At 55.8% G+C, this 24,515-nt stretch overlaps 10 protein-coding genes across 10 annotated transcripts; 4 read left to right on the forward strand and 6 right to left on the reverse strand.

Moving 5' to 3' along the window:
- Nucleotides 1-278: 278 nt before the first annotated feature.
- Nucleotides 279-1,688, forward strand: QBC33DRAFT_216652 (uncharacterized protein). Its single transcript, XM_060422733.1, has 5 exons — nucleotides 279-399; nucleotides 454-618; nucleotides 701-797; nucleotides 862-1,132; nucleotides 1,188-1,688. Exons 2-5 carry the CDS (start codon nucleotides 522-524, stop codon nucleotides 1,371-1,373), a joined length of 651 nt encoding a protein of 216 aa, XP_060286993.1. The 5' UTR covers nucleotides 279-399; nucleotides 454-521; the 3' UTR covers nucleotides 1,374-1,688.
- Nucleotides 1,689-2,530, reverse strand: QBC33DRAFT_216653 (uncharacterized protein). Its single transcript, XM_060422734.1, has one exon. The coding sequence runs from the start codon at nucleotides 2,445-2,447 to the stop codon at nucleotides 2,004-2,006; it is 444 nt and encodes a 147-aa protein (XP_060286994.1). The 5' UTR covers nucleotides 2,448-2,530; the 3' UTR covers nucleotides 1,689-2,003.
- Nucleotides 2,531-2,613: 83 nt separating this feature from the next.
- QBC33DRAFT_444951 (cell division cycle-related protein res2/pct1) lies at nucleotides 2,614-4,954 on the reverse strand (the record flags this gene model as incomplete). Its single annotated transcript, XM_060424295.1, has 3 exons — nucleotides 2,614-4,469; nucleotides 4,546-4,741; nucleotides 4,904-4,954. The coding sequence occupies 3 exons, from the start codon at nucleotides 4,952-4,954 to the stop codon at nucleotides 2,614-2,616; spliced, it is 2,103 nt and encodes a 700-aa protein (XP_060286995.1).
- Nucleotides 4,955-5,807: 853 nt separating this feature from the next.
- On the reverse strand, nucleotides 5,808-7,380 carry QBC33DRAFT_525745 (putative oxidoreductase). The gene is made up of 4 exons (XM_060426844.1): nucleotides 7,107-7,380; nucleotides 6,745-6,977; nucleotides 6,593-6,665; nucleotides 5,808-6,535 (listed from the first exon to the last, which is right to left on the reverse strand). The coding sequence occupies exons 1-4, from the start codon at nucleotides 7,178-7,180 to the stop codon at nucleotides 5,896-5,898; spliced, it is 1,020 nt and encodes a 339-aa protein (XP_060286996.1). The 5' UTR covers nucleotides 7,181-7,380; the 3' UTR covers nucleotides 5,808-5,895.
- A 265-nt stretch (nucleotides 7,381-7,645) lies between these two features.
- Nucleotides 7,646-10,458, forward strand: QBC33DRAFT_555291 (uncharacterized protein; the record flags this gene model as incomplete). Its single annotated transcript, XM_060429621.1, has 5 exons — nucleotides 7,646-7,976; nucleotides 8,102-8,415; nucleotides 9,487-9,565; nucleotides 9,624-9,757; nucleotides 10,435-10,458. 5 exons carry the CDS (start codon nucleotides 7,646-7,648, stop codon nucleotides 10,456-10,458), a joined length of 882 nt encoding a protein of 293 aa, XP_060286997.1.
- Nucleotides 10,459-10,609: 151 nt separating this feature from the next.
- On the reverse strand, nucleotides 10,610-13,136 carry QBC33DRAFT_216703 (uncharacterized protein). Its single transcript, XM_060422735.1, has one exon. It carries the CDS (start codon nucleotides 12,935-12,937, stop codon nucleotides 11,021-11,023), a length of 1,917 nt encoding a protein of 638 aa, XP_060286998.1. The 5' UTR covers nucleotides 12,938-13,136; the 3' UTR covers nucleotides 10,610-11,020.
- A 3,136-nt stretch (nucleotides 13,137-16,272) lies between these two features.
- On the reverse strand, nucleotides 16,273-18,643 carry QBC33DRAFT_216743 (putative serine peptidase). The gene is made up of 8 exons (XM_060422736.1): nucleotides 18,256-18,643; nucleotides 18,084-18,201; nucleotides 17,866-18,020; nucleotides 17,504-17,799; nucleotides 17,215-17,435; nucleotides 16,989-17,154; nucleotides 16,683-16,880; nucleotides 16,273-16,570 (listed from the first exon to the last, which is right to left on the reverse strand). The coding sequence occupies exons 1-8, from the start codon at nucleotides 18,490-18,492 to the stop codon at nucleotides 16,345-16,347; spliced, it is 1,617 nt and encodes a 538-aa protein (XP_060286999.1). The 5' UTR covers nucleotides 18,493-18,643; the 3' UTR covers nucleotides 16,273-16,344.
- A 790-nt stretch (nucleotides 18,644-19,433) lies between these two features.
- Nucleotides 19,434-20,256, forward strand: QBC33DRAFT_525760 (putative nadh-ubiquinone oxidoreductase). The gene is made up of 3 exons (XM_060426845.1): nucleotides 19,434-19,536; nucleotides 19,597-19,721; nucleotides 19,833-20,256. The coding sequence occupies exons 1-3, from the start codon at nucleotides 19,500-19,502 to the stop codon at nucleotides 19,935-19,937; spliced, it is 267 nt and encodes an 88-aa protein (XP_060287000.1). The 5' UTR covers nucleotides 19,434-19,499; the 3' UTR covers nucleotides 19,938-20,256.
- Nucleotides 20,257-20,532: 276 nt separating this feature from the next.
- Nucleotides 20,533-22,559, forward strand: QBC33DRAFT_525763 (cytosolic non-specific dipeptidase). The gene is made up of 2 exons (XM_060426846.1): nucleotides 20,533-22,051; nucleotides 22,130-22,559. The coding sequence occupies exons 1-2, from the start codon at nucleotides 20,604-20,606 to the stop codon at nucleotides 22,308-22,310; spliced, it is 1,629 nt and encodes a 542-aa protein (XP_060287001.1). The 5' UTR covers nucleotides 20,533-20,603; the 3' UTR covers nucleotides 22,311-22,559.
- Nucleotides 22,560-22,561: 2 nt separating this feature from the next.
- On the reverse strand, nucleotides 22,562-23,967 carry QBC33DRAFT_216936 (yippee family protein). The gene is made up of 2 exons (XM_060422740.1): nucleotides 23,903-23,967; nucleotides 22,562-23,852 (listed from the first exon to the last, which is right to left on the reverse strand). Exon 2 carries the CDS (start codon nucleotides 23,818-23,820, stop codon nucleotides 22,840-22,842), a length of 981 nt encoding a protein of 326 aa, XP_060287002.1. The 5' UTR covers nucleotides 23,821-23,852; nucleotides 23,903-23,967; the 3' UTR covers nucleotides 22,562-22,839.
- Nucleotides 23,968-24,515: the final 548 nt, after the last annotated feature.

Here is a 24,515-nt window from a genome sequence, read left to right on the forward strand (position 1 = left end):
GATGTACACATGTATCCCGCAGGCGCACAGTATTCCGTTCCCAACCCTGTCAATCCTTGCAAATGGCTGGCTGACTCGAGCCTCCTGACCAGAGCCGCGCTGGATCAAGTGCGGATCTCACGCCTCCCATCGTATACTACCCGTGTAGATGCAAGGCACGGTTCGGTTTCGTGTTTCGCGAGTTGGCTCTGCTACCTATTTTGACCGCTCTTTTACATACCATACCGCCTTTGAGGCGATATCTATTCCTGGCATCATCATTGGCTTGCCTGTTGGCCAAATCAGCTAATTACCGTCGCGAGAGTCCAGAACTGGCACTAGGACCGATCTAAACATGATTAACGACCCACTCAGAGCAGGCAGCGATGGTCATCGCCATCTAGTGTACTATGTAATCCTGTGAGCCGTTGCCCGTCACTCTGTCAATCCTCACTTCGATTTCTTATGAGCTAGTGGTGTCGCCAAGACTGAACGGATATCGATTTGATCCAACCAGTCGCTCGAGGAGCCTCGCCGCCGCAATGCCGAGTTGCTTCGGCCAACCACCACAACACCACACCGTCCCCTGCAGCCGAGAATACGGCCGTGGCCACCACCGTCCATGCATCTCGAGAGCAAGTAAACACCGTATGCCGTATGCGATCCAATCTTTGCAATTCAAGCAAACGGCATCGAACCCAGCTGACAGCCTTTTCCCCAGCCCTCCCTCGCGGACGCAGTCCAGTGACTTGCGGCGTGCTTGGGTTTTGGAACTGCAATTTGGGCCTTCGCAACACTTCAAGCTCAGCCACAAACAAGTAGGATTCAGCCCCCAGTGGTCTCCGCAGCATGGCACTTATTAGGACCCACTCGCTGAGACAGGTTCGCACCACAAGACGGTCAAGTGATGCTGTCGATTTTGCAAACCATGTTAGCTCCTTGTCTGCCCATGACTACCCAGTCGCGGCTGTCCTGTCTCAGGCGCTCAGCTGGTGCCCGGGCGAGAATCTTGGCCTCGAGTTCTACACCCTCTTCGGCAGTTAGCACATATAAGCGTTCTGGCCCTTGGTCGGTTGATCCGCCTAGTGTCTCAGAACCCGACCCAGCCGGCCGAGCTAACGTGGCCTCGGAGGTGCCTCTCAGCTTTGCCGTTGTTGGTCTGTATCACTCTGAACTTGCTTGCCGTCTGCTGACATGTCGCATCCAAGGTGGTCCATATTGGGGCCAGGCCGCCCCAGAAGCCGAATAAAGACCAGGCTCCACCGCCTCAAGCTGAAATTTGTGTGGGCTTTCTTACGGGCTCTCTCTCGCCGTCTTCTCCAGTGTCAGCCGGGAGCCGCGTCCGCCTTCGTGTAGTCGGAATCACACAGCCCAGGTCTAGATGCCTTGCTTAGTGAACCCGGGGCCCCAAGCTGGTATCCTGTGCGATATTCACTAAAGCCTGATTCCGACCTGCATCTATTGGCAATCTCTGGTTGCCAGCCGACTCGTCCCAATCTACTCTAGAGATACGAAGCATGCTATCTACCAGGCTCACCGCCACGGTCAAGCGGGGTGGGGGACAACAACTACTGGGAAAACCTGGACCAAGCGAGCTAGTAGAAGCCCCCGCCCCTACGACTTTCTTGATCGCCGGTCTAGTCGTTGGGAAGAATGGGTCAGCAGTGGCCGTTAATCCTCAAGAGAAAGTTCTCACGTTCTCACGCTGGACGCCCGGCTTTGATGAATCGTGACCCGAGCCGACTGTGCTGCCTTTGAACATCTCGAGGTCAGCGTTTGACACATGGCCTGACCATAAACCCCACCGGCAAACCAGACCTGACGGCCTGTTACAGCTCCGCGACCATGAGTGCCGCGATGGGAATTGGTTCAACATGCTTTGCCACGCCGAGTCTTAAGCCTGAATCTCCGCCCCAGGCTGCCTTGGCCAACTCAGCCGCCGCGTAAGAGATCAGCAACTAAAGACGGTCATGATAGGGATTCTCCGTAGTCCCACCTCTCGACAGCAGACACGGGCAGAGGCTTTACGAGCGGGAAAGTCTCACAAGTTGGCAGCGATGCAAGGTGCACTGTTTCCTTTTTTCTCCTAGTCCTACATGATCCACCAGACAAGAGCTCGTGGTATCAGAAGCTGTCCCTGCTCCCTTTTCGCTTCTCTTTCCCGCCAGCCCCTCAACAGCCAAGAATATAGAGAAAATATAAACCATGCACTTGTCCGAGCCATACACTACTAGCCCGAGCCGCGCGAGTTGCTTGAGAATGCTGATGAACCAACCACCCCTACTACATATATCGCCGGAAGGGACCAAAGAAAGAAAAAAAAAAACATGATCGAACCCTGAGGGGTTTAAGCCAAATGACCTTCCTCTCCGTAACCACATAGTAGATAACATGGGAGCCAAGGGTCTCTTAGCCAAGAGATAGGGGACGCAAAGTGATGACCCGATCCAGAAGAGCCCGGGGGACATCTACACTTCTCCCTTCCGGGATATTCGATGTGTAGATAACAAAAAGCGTGTAGTGTGGAAAAAGCTCAACCGGCCGTTGCCTATCGCATCGTCGTTACACGGGGGAACCAAAAAGGGGAGGAGGGGGGGGGGAGGAGAGAGAACAAGATGGCTTTTAAAGGCCCCGTCACACAGGCGTGATCTCCATCTGCTCGCCCCCTCCCCCGGCCCCCCCACCGACGTCCGTCTCCTCCTCCATCATCTTGATGAGGTCGTCCAGGTTGGCGTCCAGCATGTCCTGGTCTCCGGGCCCGAGGCAGCTCCTCAGCAGGCGCCTGTACTTGTCGATATTCTCGCCCGTGCCCAGCATGCCCCTTGCCTCGACGTAGTCGGCCTCGGCCCGCCGCTGCTCCGCCAGCAGGGCCCCGAGCTCGGCCGCGAGCCGGAGCCGCTCCTCCGCGCCGTCGGGGCCGTCTCCTCCTCCTCCTCCGTTACTGCCGCCGGCGGCGGCGGTGGTGGTGGTGCTGCTGCTGTCGCCGTTGGCCATGTTGGCTAGCTCGGCCTCGACGGCCTCCTGGACGGCGATGCGGTTCTGGTGCGCGACGTAGGCGAGCACCTGCTTGCGCAGCACGGCCGCGTCGCCGGCGACCTTGTCGGCGACGTCGTCGGGCTCGGCGAGGCCGTCGAGGTCGGCGATGGCGGCGCGGAGGTTGGCGAGCTCGGCCTGCGTGTTGAGCACGATGCGGCGCGCCTCCCTCTCGGCCTCGTCCTTCTCCTTGAACTCCTCCTCGTAGCTCTGGGCCAGGTCCTGGAACTTCTCGAGCACCAGCGGGGTGATCCGGCTCTGCACCGTGCTGGCCGCCTCGCTCTTGAACGACATGGCCAGCCTGCCGACCGACTCGCCGACGGCGTCGCGGAACGAGGCGTGCCGCTGCGACTCCGGGCCGAAGGGGCTCGACGACCGCTGCTGCACGGTGCGCGAGGACTTGGACTTGGTGGCGTTGAGCTCCTTGATCAGGTCCTCGGCGCGGACCCCTTCCTTGTTGGGGATGTCTGTCGACGCCCCGCGGCCCAGGAGGGCGCGGATGCATTTCCGGGCGTCACGCTGGGCGGCGAGGTGGACGGCCGTGTTGCCGTCGTTGTCCTGTGCGTCGATCAGCTGCTGGACGTAGTTCGGCTCGTGTGTCTCCTGGAGCTTGTTGAGTATATTGTCCAGGTAGTAACGCGAGCACGAGTGGGAGACGACTCGGCCGCTCTTCATGACTGCCGCGTGGTGGATGGCTGTGCACCCGGACGCGTCTCTGGCGTCCAGGGTACTGAAGAGCTCCTTCATGACCAGCGGGAAGGTTTGCTTTTCGTAGCAGTTGGTGAAGTTGACAGCCCGCATGAACGGTGTCTCGCCGCGGACGTTTTGGGAGGCCAGATTCGCACCGAAACGCTTGAGTTGCTTGATTATATCAACATCACCCATGGCCGATGCCCAGTGGAGGGCCGTGTGTCGTTCCGTGTCTATGGTCCAGTCGGGCTGGAAGTTGGTCGGAGGGTCCGGACGTATGGCAGGCTGCTCGTTCCTAGAGAGAAGAAAGTAGTCCAGGAGCTCATCTCCGTACATGGCGTGCTGTTGATCTGTCAGATCTTGAATCATCTCTTCCCGCTTCCGTTTCCTATGTCCTGTCGAGAACTGTGGGGCGTCGTATCTGTCGTCCTCGGCCATGTAAGACGCCGAGGCAATGGTGAGGTTGTCTGGGGTGTCGTCTTCGTTCATGTGCACATCGCCATTGTCATACTCCTCTAGGACAGGAGGAGGAGGAGCAGCACCTTTGCGGCCTTGTGAGACGTTGTCTGCGCGCGCTAAGTTGGACGACTTACTGCTCCATTTCGGAACAGCAGGCTTGGCTTTTGGAGCCTTGGGCTTGCTGGCATGTCGAGGTGCAGGCGGGGGGCTTTCGCCGCCAGCCTGATATTCAAATATTGGCCGTAGGCGTTCGAAAATATCGTTTCGGCGGGCGAGTGCCTGGCCTTGTTCCAATGGAATCCATGTCCCTGTTCGAGAGCATGCGTAAGGATCACTGTTCGTCTCCGGGGTAGCGGAAGAGGGGAAGGGAGAGGCGAGGCGAACCTTGGTACTTTCCATATCCACCCTGAATCTTCTCGTGGACGTCCTTCTGCACTTCGCGCTCGAGGATTCGGGTGCGCGCGGGCTTATCGAACCCGGCGGCTTTGAGGATATGTGTCGCATTGATCCAGTCGTCGTGTCGCCGTCGCATTACATGCTCTTTGAGATCTGCTCCGAACTGGAATTCCCATACAGGAATCTGCCAGACAAACGGGTCAGCAGTCGCCCCTAACGGTGAACCAATACTCAGGAGTAGTCGCTAGGTCGAAACCGCCCAACAAGGGGTCGGTCGCTCTTGGGGGAAACGCCAGCGCGCGGACGCAGTTGCGGACCAGGAACCAAGGCAGGCCGATCAACTTACGCCGCTGTACGTGGCACTATAGATGCCCTCGGGGGCGCTGCCTTTCACCATCTTCCTTCAATGCTGGAAACAACCAAGGTTGGCCGCAGGGGTGTCGAATTCTCAATGGCGCTGCCCTGGCGCTGATAGAAAGATGGGAAGGTGGGAAGGTTCAAGGGAGGTCGCAAGAAAGTTAGCCGCAGTGAGAGAAACCAGAGTGTCACCGCAGAAAATAGCCCATGAAGGGTTAGCAGACAACTGCAGCAGTCCGAGGTTGCACGGTGGCGGCGGATTGCTCCAATGACTAGGTAGGCAGTCACCAGACAGATTTGAGAGGAGAAATGAGCGCAAGTCACGTCGCAAAGACGCGAAGCTGAAAGTGGGGAAGACGCGGTCAGGATACGGCGACACGCGAATCAATTAAAACAGCCTGCATGTGAGCAGGCACGTGCTGCATCGACCACCACCCAATTAAGTGTACATGCTGCCTAATTTTAGAACGTGCTACCTCCATTCACATTGCAATTGCAATGCTCAGCGTTCGATCACTTGTTTATATCTTCTTAACTTGCTTCTGATTGTCGTCACTTATACTTATCTCTCCCAGCTGGTTGGGGCCGCCATTTAAAGAACCCCTTAAAAACAATAAGAGCGTGCTAAATGTGAAAACGTTTGGATATTTGGAAATGTGAAGCTAACTTTCCACATATCTATTTTATCTAATAATACCTGAGACATAAATTAGAAAAGAAAGAAATATTTTGATAACTTCTCACTCTTAAGTTGATTTACAAATACTGACCGCTGACATGGTTGTTCTTCGGGTTAGATATCAATGTCGACGACTGAAAGCGCCAGGTTCCACATAATATGGCCCAGGATGATAAGGGGAAGGTGACGGAGGGATGAGAAACTGAAATATATTATTGTGTAAGCGCTCGTAGATGGAAAGAAAATCTATCAAAACTTGTTGAGATGTGATGGTCATTTCAACGCAGTCATACATACTCATATCACCACGAACCGAGAGGAGCAAGGCCAAGCTCGACGAGGTACTTGTTCGCCTCGGCCGTCGTATTATCCCACAGGCCCCGCACCTGCTTCTCGTTCTTTGTGACCACATGCGGAGTTCCCACCTTCCCAAACGGCTCCAGAAATCTCCCCTTGTACTTCTCCGGGCTGTCGCGCACCTCCTTCGCGGTCGCTGCGAAGAAGGGCGTCACGCCACCTTGGTCCGGGGTGATGAATGTTGTCCGCACGAGGAGGCCGAACACGCTGTTGCCAATGTCCGTGACGCTGTCGGTCGCCACCCCTCCCGGGTGCACCGACGTGGATATGATCGGGAGCCCCTGCTGGTCCATCAGGCGCTGCAGTTCCTGTGCAAACATCATGTTTGCAGCCTTGGCGACCCCGTAGCGGATCATGTCTACGACGAATATATGCCGGTTTAAATATCGCCACCGCCACGGGTAAGAAGGGGCTGGGTTTGTGAGGAAAGACGGAGAGTCGAAATGGAAGTCGTAGTTGGGCGGGAGAAAATCGCACACGACGCAAGAGCTGAGCGTTACGACCCTGACGTCCGCGTTCTCGTAGGTGAGAGCGTGCTTGAGCAGAGGCATGATGCCGTTTGTGAAGACGAAGTGGCCAACATGGCTGGCGACACCGGTAAGCGGGTGGCAACAGGGGTAATTTGTTCGGGATCGTTCATACCAGACAGCCATATGGCTTTCCCAACCCGGCCCCACAGTCTCAGTCGAACCTGTTACAAATCCGGCATTATTGACTATTCGAGTTGTCAGTACCAACCAACGTGTAGTAATGATAGGTTATGGCACCATGAGAGATGCTAAAACTGTAATTACTTAGAATGTCAACTTTGTCCTCTTTCTTCTTCAGCTCCTCAACGGCAGAAGTGACTGTCTTGAGATCTGCCAAGTCAAGCAACAGCCAGACGAGATTGTTCAGATCAATGTCTGGGTGACTGGCTTTGAGGTGATCTCGTGCTTTCTGGGCCTTCGCCTCGGACCTGGCTGTGAAGTACACCTTGGCTCCGCGTAAGGCGAGGTACTTGACCGTTACCAGCCCTATACCGGCGCTGTTGAGGCTGTCAGTCCAATACAGTGACTAGGTACCCATAGACTATTGTTACTTGTATGATTGGGGAGAAACGAAAAAAAGGAGGTTGGGGGGCGGTGGGGGGGGGGGGGGGGGTTGCATATCTTACTTGCCGCCTGTCACCACCGCCACTTTCCCGTGGAGGTCAGGGGCGTCAGTGAGAGGATCCCACATCCTTGGCATGATGATGATGATGATGATGAACAACGAAAAAGACTCGTTAGACTTTACTACACGAAATATGTTGCTCTGGGCAACTCGTTAGTTTTAGAGCCTCGAAGTGTTGGAGGTAATTAGATCGCGGAAAGGTGCAGCCACGGTTAATTATATAGCATTTGTCGAAGGATTTCGCGATGCCACCAAATATGGGAACATGACCGGTATCGACCCAAATTTCAATCAATCAGCAAGCATCCATGGCTGTCAGCAAGCAACGCCAACATGAGACTTCCCAATTAGGAAAATGCGAAGCTTGGCGTTCGGAGGTGTGGAGTCGGCATCGGACCAATACAGGATCAATGCTGAATAATATCCATGGATCTCCATTTGCAATCTCCCATCCCTCCGAGAGCGAAGATACTAGGTTACCATATACTCCGTACTCCTCTTGCCGACTCTTGACTGATCTCACCCGCATCGTGAGACCGAATGCCGCCGAAGGAGCCAACACCAGGCGGCTTTCAGTTCGTCCACATATCCCACCCTGACAATGCCCCTGCCTGGAAGAAGAAGGTTCGCTCTCATGCAGCACGCAACTCTCAGGCTCGGCAAAAGAGAGTGGCCGACCACCAGTCGGTGTTGTCGGCGGAGCACCCACCAAGAGATGAATTACTAGCGTTGACGCCCGCTGCGAGCCCCCTGAGCCCTCACATCGTAGCCATTGCCAGTCCGCAGTCTGTTCTCGGTGCTGCCAGGACGGACCCGTTCGACAGCTTTGCGCGGCGACTCTCCCCGCTTGAAGGATTCCTCCTCGATCACTGTAAGTGGGGGTCATTTCAACTCTCATCGTTGGGCGTATAATTATAGTCTCGAGGAATCCAGCGTTTTATCAACTGCTACAAGGTAATTAATTAGCAACTGACTGACGGCCTCCTTCAATAACAGTCGTCAAATATGTCATCCTGTCCTCTTCGTTGGCTTGTTTCCCCATCCAAGCCAATATCGAGAAACAGGTTATTCGAGACGGCATGGCCAAGTCCTGGATGCAGATGGCAGCCACCGACGCCGGCGTCCTTGCGGGCGTTCTCCTCGTTGCAAGTCGTCATCTATCCACGCTGAATCATGCAGAGATATACGCCAACCAGGCGTTGAAGTACAAGACCGAGTGCATCCGTATGTTGAACCTCGCCTTGACTTTAGAGGGCCAGTCGGTCAGCGATGCGACGATTCTCAAGACCCTCGCTCTTGCATCTGACGCTGTAAGTTTGAATCTTTTGGTGCACGGGGAACTCGCAGGACACACACTGACTTTTTTTTTTGTCTTGAGTCCTCAACTGGAGAGGTTGATCTAGCGAGAAGGCACCTGCAAGCTGCTGCACATATGGTCTGGCTGCGGGGAGGCGTTGAAAATCTTGGGTTCAGCGGTTTCTTGGGCAGGCTGGTGGTTTGGTTGGTCAAGGGACCTCTTCAGGAGAAGAAGACACTCGTGGCGCCCTTCTTAAGCTCTACTGCTGGCGGTCGCGAAACTGGGGGAACTAAAAAGATATTGGATTTGAAATTTATTGTAACTTCATGACACTTACGGTTCTCTGATGGCCTGCTCTGATAACCCATGAGTGTGTGTTGGGAAGACAGCCGTGAATAGCAAAGCTGGCCCGAAATTGACGACACACACAACGAAGAATGGCGCACAGTCACAGTCTTTGAAGGTGTCGAGGCGATTGCGGATTTACTGGAAGCCGAAGGATTTTGAATGACTGGTAGGCTAGTTTCACTGATTGTCTTGGTGGAACAACAAATTCACAAATATGCTGGTGACTTGACCCTTTTCTGTTGTCAAAACGCAGCGCTTGATGTATAGGTATATATACGCGCACATACTCTTGAAGAAATGATGTCCCATCGCTTTCCTTGGCCCACCAGTACCTCTTTTGGCATCCCAACAAGAGACAACCTGAAATCAATATGTCAAAATCCCACGTACACTCCACGGCCATACCCCCCCTGGCTCTTGTTTGTTTCTTTCTACTGGTGGTGGTTAACTCGAGTGCAGGTAAGGAGAGATGGATATATATATATATATCCCCTATTTCCCACTCTGGCGAGCTCGGCTCTTCGTTATCCCACTTACACATATATCTGCAGTCACAGTAAACTGCGTTGCGACCTGTGAGCCCCTTGTTCTTGTTTACCACACGGTTGTTGTCGTCGCAGGCACAGCCATTACGAAGACAGGGAGCACAATATCCTCCTGTGATTCTATATCCCCTTGGTTAGTCAGATCAGCTATCAGTTTTCAAACGAGACTTTATGTCTGACATGGCTTCCAGCGTGGTCTCAGGTGCTCCCGATTCCCCGGCAGTTCCAAATTCCCCCGAATCACTTCAATCGGTCTCACAATCAGCCGCTGTATTGTCTCCCTTGATTGCCTAGACTATAAGATAATCAGCAGCTAACATCGACGTAGTCAACTCGGAGTTCGGGAACGTTATCATTCTCGTCCACTTTCGAACCCACAGCGACGAGGCCATCTTCGACGACATCTCCACAATCTTCGCATATCTCTTCCCTTCGATCAAAGACCTGTCGTCCAACCAGGATGTCCGATGTCTCCAATACAGCAACTTCCTCCCCAACCTCGATACCTTCCCGAACGAGCCAAATAGCCCCCCAAGGCGACACCATTATAATCACTCAAACGGTCACCGAAACGATCACGGTAGATCCCTCTTCCCTGTCCTCAATGGGACTGTAACTGCTATTCCTCCGGTTTCATCACCTCCACAGCATCGAGAAAATGTAGGCAGCAGGAATCACCAATTTGAACGAATGGCGAGCGACGCATTGCGGCAAGGAAGAGGCTATTGGATATCCAGAGTAACAATTTCTTGTTCTCGTGGTACGCGGTGCCAACCTAGAAGATTTCGATAGGGCCGGATAGGAGGGCTAATGAAGGGAAGAAAAAGCGTCAGATCGAAAGTTTCATAAAATTAACAACTGACCTGGATACGGTCAGCTTTAGCATTGGGTCTAAACATCTCGGTTTCTCAGCAGCTTAAGGGGAGATTTTTCGGAGTAGCAAGGCCACTGCATGCCGCAGTAAAGGGAAGGTAGATGCGAGTAATAGGTTGGAACGTAAGTGATCAGCAAAGTGGTTGGACTAGTTAAACTCAGTAGTATCAAGGCTACTATGAAAATAATGACAGACCATATCTCATAGCTTCGTGAGAAAAAAGTGACCATGATCGCACATGGGCTAACCAAGGTTTGATCTCTAGCTTCGACTGAGAGTGAATGGATGATTGTTCTCATACAAGTGGCTTGTCAGAAACCTAATAGTCAGTGCAAGACGACGGAAATGTGAATCACTAGATAATAATTAGCAGCCGCCATTTGTGCTCCAGGCTTTTGATGGCTTCCTAGTCACACATCGTCACGACATGAGCAGCACACTCTTGGCAAATCCAAACTTTTCATCTAAATGACCGTCTATGGTAGGAGGAACTGAAACCAAAAGAAGAAGACCGAAAGCCCCAACCAGGGGCAAACCGAGCAGCCAACGCGCCAGCGTCCCAGCAGTACGGAACCAAGGCTAGGTCCGTAAAATACCGGACCCGGATAAAAATGTACAAGAGACGCCTTGAATACTCTTCCCGGCATGAGAGAGAGAGCCGTAAAAGGAGGAGCTAAACATGCCTGGAAACAAGTTCCAACCAACTCCATACCTCGTACAATTCCTTGATGCCCAAGCGGTCTGAGATGTCACGAATATCCCAGACCCGGGAGGTAAAAACGACAGGGGAAGCAGGTAAAACGACAAGGGAAGAAGTGAAAAGGGGGAAACCCGTCATGTCCTCATACCCCTCACGAGTCAAAGATAGCGCCATACGCAGCCACGCCCCTGCTCTCAAGCCCATAGACCACCTTCCTAGTGACCTTCTGATTCGAGATGACGACGACGGCCTCGCACGGCCCCGACGCAGGCGCCCCCTTCCCCGCCCGCGCAACCTCCCGCCTGCTCGACTCCCAGATCCGGTACGCGATATCGACCAGGTCCGGGCGGCCCGTCTTGCGGGTATCGATAACAACGGCGCCAGGGTCGGCGCGGTAGAGCAGGTCGACGACGGCCTGGCCGTAGGTGGCGGCGGGTCTCGGGGCCGACCAGACGATGCGGACGGGGTGGTCTGGCCGCTGGACGAACAGCGACAGGCACGGGCCGATGCCCGACCCCGTCGCCACCACGATGCATGGCGAGAAGAGCCCCGCCACCCGGAGGACGCCGTACTGCGGCGCCCCGCGCGTGTACATCTTCTTGGGCGGGTTGTGGATCACCTTCTTGGTCCAGTCGCCCGCGTTGGAGACGAGCACGGAGAAGCCGGCCTTGCCCGCGTGGGAGGATCCGAAGGCGGGCTGGGAGGCCTGTACTTGTTGCTGTGGTGAGGGGGATGGCGTCCGGGGTTGGGTCTTGGGCTGGGTGGTTGAGAGAGGAGAACCCTCGGCCATGGTAGTCGTGGCTTCGTTGTTGTCCGTGCCGTCGAGCACAGCCCTGCAGCGGCAGCACACCAGTTGCGCCTCGCCCGCCTGTTGATGTGGGGCAGCTGAAGGAGCAGGGGGGTTGGGGATGACTGCAAAGGAGTGAGTCTCTCGGAGCGGAGCGTCGGTCAGCCTCACGGCCTGGCCGTACTGGACGTCGCCGTAGTTGAAGTTGAGCTTGACACAGTGGTCCGAGAGGACCTCCGCCTCGACGTCGCGGAGGCGTAGGCGAGTCCAAGGGTAGATGATCAGGAGCGTGATCGCCAGGAGCATCCAGAAGGGTGGCGAGGTGATGAGGACCGTGCCAAAGGGAATGGAGCGGGAGGCGGCCGCATCGACGGTCAGAAGCATGATCTGCGCCCAGAAGAGGAGAACGACTGTCCAGCCCATGAACCGGTGCACGCCCTCGAACCAATTATGGATGACGGAGCGTAGTCGAGGGTGGGCGAAGATGATGATGGAGACAAGTAAGAGTATGATAAGGTAGCTGACCAGTAGGAGGTATCCTCGCAGGACGGAAATCCCGACGCTGGTGAAAACTTGAGTGAGGAGAACGAGAAACACAATGTACCAGAACGTGGCGGCGACGCTGCAGCCGCTATGGACGCCTCCGTATGAGTAGACCTTTGCGACCAGTCGTCGAAGCCAGAAAGGGGCGCGTTTAGGCCAAGTGCCAAAAACGATGAACATGGCGTTGACAACATGCTCGTTCCGGGCGAGGATGGCCGCGAGAATGTTGGCCGAAACAGCGGTAGATGCTACCTGGTGTGTCAGGCGTGGCCCGCCGAGTAGACCATGAGCGAGAAGGTATGCGAGGGGGGCGATGTTGCCCAAGACCGAGAGGCAAAAGATTCGGCGGTAGACAGACCCGAAATTCCAGCGTAGATAGCGATAGAACCTGTTGCCCTTCTTGGCTGGTAGGGGAGCATCACTAGGGCCATGAGGAGGATTTCGGTCAGGGATGGAAGGCTCAGACCTCCTGGTCTTCTCCCAGTGGTCATCGCCCTCGCTGCTCTCACTTGTCTCAAGCGTCGTTGAAGAATCGTAACTGTGATAGACACGGGCCTCTTCCAAATCCCGAGGTGTGATAGGGAGGCTCTTGCGGCGACCGGGGAGGAATGCCTTTACTGGTTGTGTGATAGACTCATCATGGACGATCGTTGTAGAGTTGGATAGATTCTCGATATCAGGAAAAGGGAGGCTGACATCGCCGGGATATTGACGGCCACTAGGAACCGTTGAAGCCATTTTTGAAGAGCTGAAGAGGGCAGAGGTAGATCTCAGGCAAAGAGCTGAAGAGGACAGAGGTAGAAGGCAAATGGAAACCAAAGGATGTAGTTGACGTGGCTCTGTATTTATTACGCCACCCAAGGAAAGAAAACTCGTCTAGGGCTGCCCAACGCACCAATGAAAGGGGAAGGCCGATGCGGACAGGGAAGGGGGGAGGGGACCCGAGGAAGAAAACGGAAGAATGACGAAAGAAAGATGGAGAGGAGGGACTTGGCGGGCTTGTGGGAAGGTCTATGAGCAGATATGAAGGGAGGGAGGAAGACGGCGAGGGCATCTTATAGCCAAAGACAAGCCCGGGACCCGGGGAGTATACCGGAGGTATGTATAAAGGAGACTTCTTGAGATCACCAGCACAAAATGCAGGAACAAATTGACGCCGTGGGAAACGGGGCCTCCATTGAATGCACCGAGATATTGCCCGGGAGGCTTGCCTGGTTGGCTCCCGCTGTTGGAGCCACCCTGGGATACCGGCTGAGCTCACGGGAGAGGAGCCCACGGGATAGTCTCCATGATGGAGTGGCGGAATAGGTGACCTGCATTCTAGAAATAGAAAGGGTGAAGAGGTGGAGGATGCAACGCCATTGGAAGCCATCCTGACTGGTGGGTTCCCTGGTCGAGGGAAGCACAGAGAATCCTTGTCTCTGCTGTCCCAAATTCTTGAAGATCCGCGCCTAAACGAATGGCTTGCTGATGGCAGCTTGACCGGTGTTGAGCACAAAGGAGGCTGAAGTGACGCACGACACAACCCACCTATCTTGGAGGGGGCAGCGCCATGGATCTACCTCGTAGGTTGGATATCTCCAGACACGGGAGGAGGGTATTGGCTGGCCACTGGCCACTGACCGGCTACCCGACTGGGCGACGAGCTGCACCCTGGCTGGCATGGGTATTTGGGAAGTACCGAGAGAGCTTCCATGTTGACGTTCGGTATAATACAGACTGCTAAGATTCGGTCTCCAAGCGGCACGGACCGGTGGCACAGTCTCAGAGGGGGGTAGGTGTACGCCCGCGTCGTGGCCTGCGCGTGGGTCTGCAGGTAGCGCGGTTACGCCCCCACTCGGGGAGCAAAGGGAGGCTGCGAGAGACCCGATGCTACGGTTCCTGCCGAATGTCTCAAGTCACACAAAGGTGTCAGGCTGTGGCGGAAGCCACTTGTGGAGGATCATCATGGCCCGAGGAGTCAGACAGGCTGGAGGAAGAGGACGGAGGATAGAGGTCGCTGCAAAGAAAGACAGCTTGCTCTTCATAGGACAGCCTGCCAATAACAGAGTAAATCGGGAGCGCTTGCTCTGGTTCCTGGTCTGGTTCCTGGTCTGGTTCTTGGTCTTGTTTTGGTCCTGGTCCTGGTCCTGGTTCTTGCCCTCGCCCTCGCCCTTGGCGCTTCTCCGCGATTGAATGCGCTTGTGGCACGCTATCCTGTGTTCCATGCCACTTAAAAAAAAAGGAGGAAAGAAATGTGATGCATACATGTACATGACATGTGGTGCAAGCGATAAGGTAGGTAGTGTGGGATCCCATGCAACGATCAACTTGACCAATCTCCAGTCCACCAACAAAGGCGTCAACTTCAGCTGGGCCTGTCGGTAAGAAGTTTTCTGACGTGGGATAGACACTGCTAGAATCACGAGTATCACCGAGGAATAGCAATAGAGCTCGGGACGAGGCATTGGACTTGCATTCCATTCGGTATTACGTTAGAACCCGCCGCAGAATTGCACCCAGGCGGGGATTTCATGCTGCTGAGTATGCTATTATTGGGAGGGCTGGGGACGGACAAATTGGGGGAAATAGCGAAAATAGCGATAATTTGCCCGCTTTACCCTGCCTGTCCTGCCCTGTAAGAGAGCCGAAAATATCCCTGATTAAATAGGGTTCATCAGCATCAGCATCGGCATCGGCCTTCCCGCCGGTCTACATCGAATAGGTAGGTATCTATCTCTTAATTCAAGGGCGTGGCATGGTATGCAGACGCCTGTTCTTTTGCCTTAACAATAAATGCGCAGAGTCTTCGCCAGCTGGATTGATCGACGCAACGTTGCACTTCCACAATCAAGATATTCCGTGCAAATACATCCTCAATGTATGTACTGGACCTCCACGTGCAGGTGTGCCTACATACCGCGCTTCCGGATCGCGCTTCCGCGGCTCTTGAATTTGGTTAACATGACGCAGGAATGGATTCACTTCCAAAACTAGACATCTCTCTGCGCTCGTCTTCTTCTGGTTCTCCATCTCTGAAAGTAATTGGTTGATCTTCAATTGAACATGATGTCGGTCTGTGATAGTGGCGCCCAATATTCCCAATGTCGCCTGGCTCGCATCCTCACCTCACCGACGAACCAGCAGCAGCCCCATGCTGGTCCCAACAAGCTGGGAATGCACATCACCACGACAAGGATGCGGCCCGATAGGCCAGTTATCTGCATTCCAGCACAGACAGGCCCGTTCTGATACGACCAGACAAACTCACTGGCCACTGACAATGCACGCCGAGGTCGTTGGTTGCTTCGGAACCGCTTTGGCCTGCCAGCTCACCTTGTCATCCCGGTTTCCAGTTTTCCTTCGCGCATAACCCGGCTCCGGGATTCCCACAGCAACCTCAAAATTAGACACGACCCCCGGTGACTGCTGACTGCTGCCTTGTCACAAGCCTCGTCGCAAGCCTCTCCTCGTGGGACCTGACAACCTCTGCTGGGTGCTTTGGAAATAGCTATCTCGTCAAACCCAACGAGAAGTGCGATGATCGCCACGAACGAGTGGTATTACAACCGTGAGACAAGCCGCCGAGGCTCTGTTGAGTGGAGATTTCGCCGCCAGCCAACACGCCTCGAGACCGCAGCCAACGGTCCTTCCCTCACACCCACTTCCCTGCTCTCGGAAAGGACGCAATCCCCGTGGCCCCCGGGGATTGGGTAGCTGTGCCTCGCATCGGGGACCGATCGGCAGCGCGGGAAGAAGCAAATAACCAACAACGGCCGGGCCATGCGCATCCGTTATGCATGTCAACACCTCTGCCGTTTCCCATGCTCCGTGCGTCGATTTGGCGTCAAGACGTCACGCAGTAGCATTCTCACGCCGCGGGGTTGCAGCCGTGTTGGAGATCCAGTCTGTGCCAGTGCAGGATCGAGTTTCCACATTTCTGACATGGTTGGCTGTTGGTTGCAGATTGTGCCTCACAACGGCGTAAACCATTCTCAGGTCAGCGAGGTTTATCAAATTTAGCAACACTTCGCATTCTCTTCTCTCGTCCGAACTCGTCATCCCTCATTACAACCCAGCCCCCAACCTCCAGCCCCCATCCCCCATCTCAAGTCCCCCGCCCACCACTGCCGGCTCCTCCCCTCCTGCCCCCGTCCCCCACCCCCTTAGCCCCCATCCGCGTAGAACTCCCCCACCCACCGGGTCATCAGATCCATCTGCGCCGTCTGCGCCGTCCGGACGTCGGCGTTGACCTCTCCGTTGAGCCAGGTCAGGTCGTTGCAGTGCCGCGAGCCGGCGATGAGGAAGACGGGCGCCTCCGCCGTGCCCTGCAGCGGGCCGCCGGGCCGCAGCTCGCTCGAGACGGAGGCCGAGCGCCAGGGGTCGAACTCGCTGTTTGACATCCCGGGAGTTAGCACGAGGTCGGTTATTTCCTGCTGGGAGTTGCTTGATGGGATGGAGAGCGACGCAATAAATATATATTTATAAAAAGGGGGGTACGAACCCATTTGCCCAGAGCAATCGTGTCGTGTTGGTCAAGTCCCAGCCTTCGGTCAGGGCATTCAGCTCTTCCGCCGTCCGGCCGGCGTTGGAGCCGTAGGTGTAGTTGCCGTCCTTGGGGAAGAAGAGCCCGCACTGGCGCTGATAGTACTCTGCTGTGACATAGCGTGAGATGATAGTCGGCCGATGTTTCGGTGCGCCGCTGGGAATCGTGTAAGTCAGTAGCTGTGCTCTCTCTCTCTCTCCCTCGCTCCCTCCCTCCCTCTCTGTCTCTCTCGGCAGAAAACATGGCGGGCTGTCAAAAACTTACGTCTGCCAGTAGAAGAATGGCTCGTTGCAGATATACCAGAACCACTGCCGATTGATCGTATTGTTGGGGCTCCGGTCCGTGTACATGACACTGGTCTCGTTGTAGGTTTCAAAACAGCCGACGGAATTCGTGCTATTCCAGTCCTCATAATCCAAGTCCTGGCAATCTGAAGGCAGCCAGAGTCAGTTTCAACAAACTCTGATCAGAGAAGGCGGGAGAAGCTCACATCCCGGCAGATACTCGGCCTTGAACCAGGCTGCATAGTTGGCCAGGGCCTTCTCCAGCCCGACACCATGCGCGGACGGGATCGTAGCGTTTGTGCGCGTGTTTGTCTTGTTCGTGGAAACGGCCCTCACGCCCTCGATGGTGTCGCACATCTGGAAGAAGGTGGAATAGTTCGAATAGAACTGCACCGCCTGCCATTCTCCCAAGGAAACCGCAATTGCTCTATCACGCACACACGTCAGCGGGGGAGGCTGTGCAGGGCTTTGTCCTGGGACTGGGATAAGTCATACGCAGCGAAATCGTCGGCGTGCCCAAGTTCCTGCAGACCAAACGACTTCTGGAGCTTGGCAAGCTTGTCCGCATCTCCTTCCGATATCACGTCGTCCACATAGTCCACAATCCGCTCAAAGTCTCTGCTGCAGTTCTTGGCCATCCCTTTCTGGATGGGCAGGAAGTACGACCAGTAGTCGTAAACGGCCTCGACCGGCCCGCTGCTGGCATGATATGCCCAGTATGTCCCGGGAGAGAGCCTCTCGTTCCATGCGGCCAATGCTCCGCTGTAGCTCCCACCTACTTGAATCCATGGCTTGAGGGACATCGATTAGCAAGGTGGCCTCCTCCCCACCACCCAATGCTCACTTTGCTAACTTACCGCTTGCGGCGCGTTGCTGGAGTGGTTCGTATCGAACGGAAGATCGACAGTACGGGCGAAGTGGACCAAATCGGCCACAGAGTTGTTGAGGGTTAGATATTGCAGTGCCTGGTTGTCGAGTATCTCGTACGGGGACGACTTCCCGTAGTAGCGGTCTGCAGAAACTGTTTAGAAAACGTGGACAACGTGAACCTCGATCTCTCAGTCGGGCAACGTACGTTCAAACAAGATGGTCGCAGCTCCGAGGGCTTGAGCATACTGGCCGATCATGGTACGATTCGTCAGGTGCGCCTGGTATGGCTCTGCCTCTACCTCGCCAGGGGTGAAGATGACTATCTAGAAGCTGCTTCAGCAAGAGCTGGTTCCCAGATAGGAGGAGGCTCGCCATACCGGCGATCCGGGCCCCTTCCAGTAGGTCGAGTTCCACCAATACTGCTGCGAGAACGTCCCCAAGCTCGGGTTAGAATGATCAATGAGTTGTTCAAATATCTCGGCCCCATTGCCCCCCGGGGGAGCTGCGATCGCTTGGATAACAGGCGGGAATGGTAACGAGACGCGAGATTCTGCTCCCGTGCCGAGCAGGCCGACGACGGCAGAAAGCACCGGCAACAGCCCCGATGTCCTCATCTTGAAGCACACCTAGCGAGACGAGGATTCACAAATTTAGAAAATAAAAGGGAGAAAACGTTAAGAGAGGTCCCGGAGCCACATTGCAGAGGAAGGGGGACATTATATTCAAAATCCCCCCCCCTTGGGCCAAGCTAAATTGCGAGTAGGGCGCAGAAAGCTTACGAATTAACAGAAAAACTATATACCTAATCCTCGTGCAGACCATCGCACAGACGAATGAATAACTCGCGGTGCGACGAAGGGTCTCTTAATTCCGTGACGGACGGAGCACAGTCAGATTAGATATTGCATACTGAACATCATCTAGAATCATGCAGCTTGGGGGCAACGAAGTCCATGCTCCTGCTTCTTCCCGGATAAGATCTGCAAACGAAGGGCGGACCTGCTGTGGAACAACCCTTGATATGGCGGTTAAAGCTGAACAGCCGGGGTGCGCTAGATTGAGGCCGCATAGCTAGTGGAAGAGAAGTGCCGCATAAAGGCCACACAGGATTTGGGTTTGGGGGTTTGGAAGCCTCGTACGGAGAGGGGTTGGTTAGTTCTTGTCGATGCCGAGCTTCGGAAGGAACACGGCGACCGTGTGAAGTCTGATCCATGAAATATTGCGAGTCTCCATGGCCTTCTCGGCAGCACATTATGGGCTTTCGAGAGCACGATGTGTCCGATAAGCTGCAGCATAGCACGGCACTGTCACGCCGAAGCAATATTAGGCGACGCATAAAGTTAATAGCAACAGTGGACTCGGCCTCCCAGAAAGTCAGTCTTTTGCAGCAGCGTTGATCTGCTTTTCCATGCTGTCCCGAGTTGAGCGTGTGGAGATCATCCAATGACAAGTGCCTTAGTTCCATGTTCTAGACACGTGACCTTGATCTGTCAGCGCCCATTCCGGTTAGCGTGGAATCTGGACAATCGAAACAGCTCCTTCCATCTTTGAACGACATCGACGTCAACCCCAATCCCAACCCTCGCAATTGCTGGCGGAAGCGTCTCAATTGCATTCCAAGATGGCGCTAGATGGTTCCTCAGTCGAGACCCCGCGGCGTAAGCGAATCTCTGAAACCATACCGCTGCCTGAAGCTCAAGCTGACCCTGCAATCCCAGCTGCGACCCGGGAAGAGATGAGCGTTGCGAAAATCCCGTTGGCCTACCGAGACAGCTGCGCGCATCTTCTAATCCCTCTCAATCGGTGCCGTTACGAGACCTATTACCTGCCTTGGAAGTGCGAGGTACGTGCATTCTCCGGAACCCGAGGCCGCGGCCCAGAACGGGATATCCTAAGAAGCTCGAGTTCAATGGTATTTGGGCAAGGAGCTGACACCTTTCCCCCACACGCTTAGGACGAGAGACATACCTACGAGAAGTGCCAATACGTCGAATTCAAGAAGCGGGTGGCTAAGATGGACGAGTTGAGGGAAGCCAAGGCAGGTCAGAGGAGCAACTGAGTTAGCCCTTCCATCGGGCACAGTCCTGGACAGAGGTGCCATTGTACTTATCGCCGAATCCAGCGGCCATGCGATGCAGTCGGTCCGGTTTAGGCACAAATGTACCAGATTCAAACAACAGCAGCAGGTACCCTTCCTGACGCCAGCCTGCGCCAGCGACTTCGTGATATAATCCGCCGCGCGGGACTGGGTGGTCCTCCTGGAAATGGTATGGGTTCGAGCCCGGGCGTCAATCCCTATCTGCTCGACAAGATGATCTTCATATGTCTTCTTCGGTTACGGTACAATGCCGGTGGGCCGAATTGTTCTTCTCTCAGTGCATGTTCCATGTCTACTATTCTCCTGGAAAATGTTGTATAAGCAGTTGAACCGCTGCACACATGGGCTCTTCCTTGCGGTAAGAAGGCTGCCGCGGTCGATTGAAGCGTATGCGACCGTCCATAATCTCCTAGGAGACCAGCAATGGCACAGCAGCCATATCCGTATTCCCACGCATAAATGCCTAAGGACCCGTTAATTTAGCATGCCGGATAGATGCATTAAGCCACCCCACCAGGCCCCTCCCTTGTTTGAAGCTCCGAGAGTAAGCGCACAAGAGGGGTTCTCTGGTTGGTGACCACCATCTTGCATCCCAATTCCGTGACGCCTCGCTCTTTAGACTCCCAAATGCCCCGCACACTATTCATACGACCTTCCCAATTGATCCCGTCGACACCTCTTCGGCTAGCTCTGCCTCTGTTTCGAAGTTTTTCTTCAAAGCCCTCGTGCCATTCGTCTTCTCCTTCGCTTTTCGCAACTCGTCCTCTACCAAACTTCTCGCGGGCCTACATCACAGACTCGATACGCTCCCACCAAGCTCGCAAGATGGCTCCCCAACTCGATGGTTTCTTCCAGAAGGTCGACGGCCTGTCTGACCACTTCATCGACCGACTCCGCAGAGCCGTCGCTATCCCATCCATCTCTTCCGACGCCGCCCGCCGTCCGGATGTCGTCCGCATGGCCAACTGGCTCGCCGACGAGCTGGTTGCCCTCGGCGCCCAGGTCGAGCTCCGCCCCCTCGGCAAGCAGCCCGACATGCCAGAGCTCGACCTGCCCCCGGTAATCCTCTCGCGGTACGGTAGCGACAAGAACAAGCGAACGATCCTCGTCTACGGCCACTACGATGTCCAGCCCGCCGAGAAGAGCGACGGGTGGGCGACCGAGCCGTTCGACCTCACCGTCGATTCCGACGGCCGCATGTTCGGCCGAGGCTCCACCGACGACAAGGGGCCCGTCCTGGGCTGGCTCAACGCCATCGAGGCCCACCAGAAGGCCGGTGTCGACTTCCCCGTCAACCTGCTCATGTGCTTCGAGGGTATGGAGGAGTACGGCTCCGAGGGCCTGGATGAGCTCATCGAGGTCGAGGCCAAGAAGTTCTTCGCCGACGCCGAGGCGGTTTGCATCTCGGACAACTACTGGCTGGGCACGGAGAAGCCCTGCCTGACCTACGGGCTGCGCGGGTGCAACTACTACTCGGTTGAGATCTCGGGGCCTGGCCAGGACTTGCACAGCGGCGTCTTCGGAGGCACCGCGCAGGAGCCCATGACCGACCTCGTGCGCGTGCTGGGGACACTGGTCGATACTAACGGCAAGATCTTGATCCCCGGCATCAACGAGCAGGTCGCCCCCGTGACGGCCGAGGAGGAGGGTCTGTATTCCGACATCAGCTTCACCATGGAGACGCTCCACGAGTCGCTGGGGAGCAAGACGACCATCTTCGAAGAGAAGGAGCCGACCCTCATGGCGAGGTGGCGGTACCCCAGTCTGTCGGTGCACGGTGTCGAGGGCGCGTTCTCGGCCCCGGGGGCCAAGACGGTCATCCCGGCCAAGGTCATCGGCAAGTTCTCGATCCGCACCGTGCCGAACATGGAGATCGATGAGACAAACGAGTGCGTCTACAAGTACGTCAACGAGCAGTTCGCCAAGCTCGGGAGCAAGAATACTCTGAAGGTCTACGCCCAGCACACGGGTAAGTGGTGGGTTGCGAGCCCAAACCACTGGAACTTCACCGCAGCCGCCAAGGCCGTGGAGCGCGTGTGGGGGGTGAAGCCCGACTTCACCAGGGAAGGCGGCAGGTAAGCAAACCAACAACACCCAGCGAGAAGGGAGGCTCTCCCCAGCACGCACAGTGAAGCTAACCACAGATCGCACAGTATTCCCGTCACCCTCACGTTCGAGCAGGCCACCGGCAAGAACGTCCTTCTCCTGCCGATGGGCAGCTCCACGGACGGCGCTCACTCGATTAACGAGAAGCTGGACAAGCGAAACTACATCGAGGGCATTAAACTGCTTGGAGCATACCTCCATTATGTTTCGGAGGAGCCAAAGGTCTAAATAGTTGCCGGGCCTCACAATATCAAGGTAGATCAGCCCGTGGCAGCGGCTCCCCTGATGCTCAAGGCTACAGGGCGACGGGATTGGTGTCCGTTATAGGCACCGCTTTTACGGGACCTCGTGTAACTGAGAGTCAGGTTCCTGCTCAGCCAGTGATATAGCCATGCCCTAATATGATGGTCGCTTAGATTTGGTACATCGCGATATAAGGAGTGGCCTTAAAGGCGCCCAATGACTAAACCATTCCAGTCTGCCTGCCTTCATTACTAGTATATTGCCATACCTGCCTACATGAACCCTATTTAAGGGGGGTATTGTGGTGTCCCAATTTCCTGTTAGTCCGCCCAATATGATGCGCCCAATATTATGAATGCCATTATCAGGAATGACAATAATGATCCCCGGCCGCCAGCCGCGAGGCCTAAGTGAGAGGTCTGAATCCCAGCCCAGAGAAAAAGAAAAGAGAGAGAAAAAAAAGGGGAAAGTGGGAAGGGGGCAGGTGTCGCCTTGAAGTACCCAAGCATCCGTCTTAGGTCTCGAGAGGGCGCCTCAAACCACCCCTCTTTCTCAGGTTGGCAACCTTGCCCCGTCGTCTCTTGGCCACGACGGCAGGGTCCCACGTCCCGGCGAAGATATCCTCGCACTCCTGCTCATCCTCCGAGTCGAACACCACGACCCCACCATCATCATCACCGTCCTCTCCACCCTCGCTCCCACCCCCGCCCACCTGCTCCATCTCAACCTCCAACGAATCTGCCCTCCTCCTCCTCCGACCCGGCACCACCCCCTCAGCCGGTCCGTCCCCGTCCCCGTCCCCATCCTCGACGTCCTCCCAGTCCCGGCAGGCCACGACGCGCCGCGTCTCGAGGATGAACTTGCCGACCTTGTACTTCTGCGCCGCCTCCAGGGCGTCGACGTACTTCCATCCCAGGCGGGCGCCGCACACGGCGCAGCTGATGTCCGCCACGACGTGCATCCCCGTCGCCAGCGGGCGGCTCTCGGAGCGGCCGATGCGGATGTTGGCGAGCTCGGCCCCGGTGGTGGTGGTGGCGGGCGGGTGGTGGCCGGCGATGGTGAGGGCGGCGGCGGGAGGGGACACGAGGTAGGCGCGCCCGTGTCGGCCCGTGAAGCCCTTGCTGACCACCTGGGCGCCGAAGGCGAGGTCGGCGGAGCAGGTGCTGCAGCGCAGGGTGTCTGGGTGGGTGCGCGACAGGCGCCGGTGGTCGCGGCCAGCGGTCGGCAACGGCGGCGCCTTGGGTCGTAGGAACCTGCTCAGATCCCAGTCGGCGAGGAAGGCCGTGCCGGGGCTGTTCGGGCTGGTGGGGGAGGCGGGACTGGAGGAGGAGAGGGAGGAGGAGAGGGATGGGGGGCTGGAGTCGTGCGGGGGGCTGGAAGATATGGACGACGAGGTCCGCCGCCGACGGAAGGGGATGCTGAGGCTGGGGAGGAGGAAGGCCGGGAACAAAGGGCCGGAGGAGAGTTTGTTGGTGTTGGAACCGCGGTCGGCCATGGTGTATTACTGGTACCTTTTGCGGCAAGCAGCTAACAGCGGTGAGGAAAAGAAGCTGCGCGGGAGGATTTCAATATCGCACCCAAGGGGTTTGGAGTTGAAACGGGCTATTTCTTTGCACAAGTCACGCATGCCCACGCCCTACGCGCTTTTCTCATTACTCGCATGCGGTGACCCTCGCGGCTTCCGTTGACTTAACAGATGCCTCGGAGACGTCGGATCTGCTGAACTGCTGAACTGTGGCGATGGAGGGGCAATTACTCGGTTGGTTCCATTCGCCAGTGTCTCAGACCTTGGACCTGGGACCCTGGAATCTGGAGTCTGGAATCTGCAACATGAAATCTGGCAGCGAGCCAGAACACAGGGTGGAACACTGGAGGAAGACGGGGTGCCGAAATATAATAGTTATAATTGAGGACTTTTACCGCCTTTGCCGCAATGTCCAGCATCGGGAAGAGCATGTCGATCTGCTTGCACAAGCAAAGATCCCCGTGATGACATTTAGGCCGTCTGGTCGTCACGGCTATTTCGGAGCAGGCCGATCTCATGATCTCCCCCCATTCCCCGCCAAAACCTTTATCGATAAAGAAACCTGAGCGGGGCATCCCTGCATATTCAGAGTCTTTGGTGGGGACCGAATCAATCAATTAAGATCTGACTGCCTGACTAGGGTAACTGTAACCAACCGCCTAACC

This window comes from Phialemonium atrogriseum, assembly GCF_030411735.1.
Source record: "Phialemonium atrogriseum strain 8032-3 unplaced genomic scaffold QBC33scaffold_3, whole genome shotgun sequence".
NCBI classification, from domain to species: domain Eukaryota; kingdom Fungi; phylum Ascomycota; class Sordariomycetes; order Cephalothecales; family Cephalothecaceae; genus Phialemonium; species Phialemonium atrogriseum.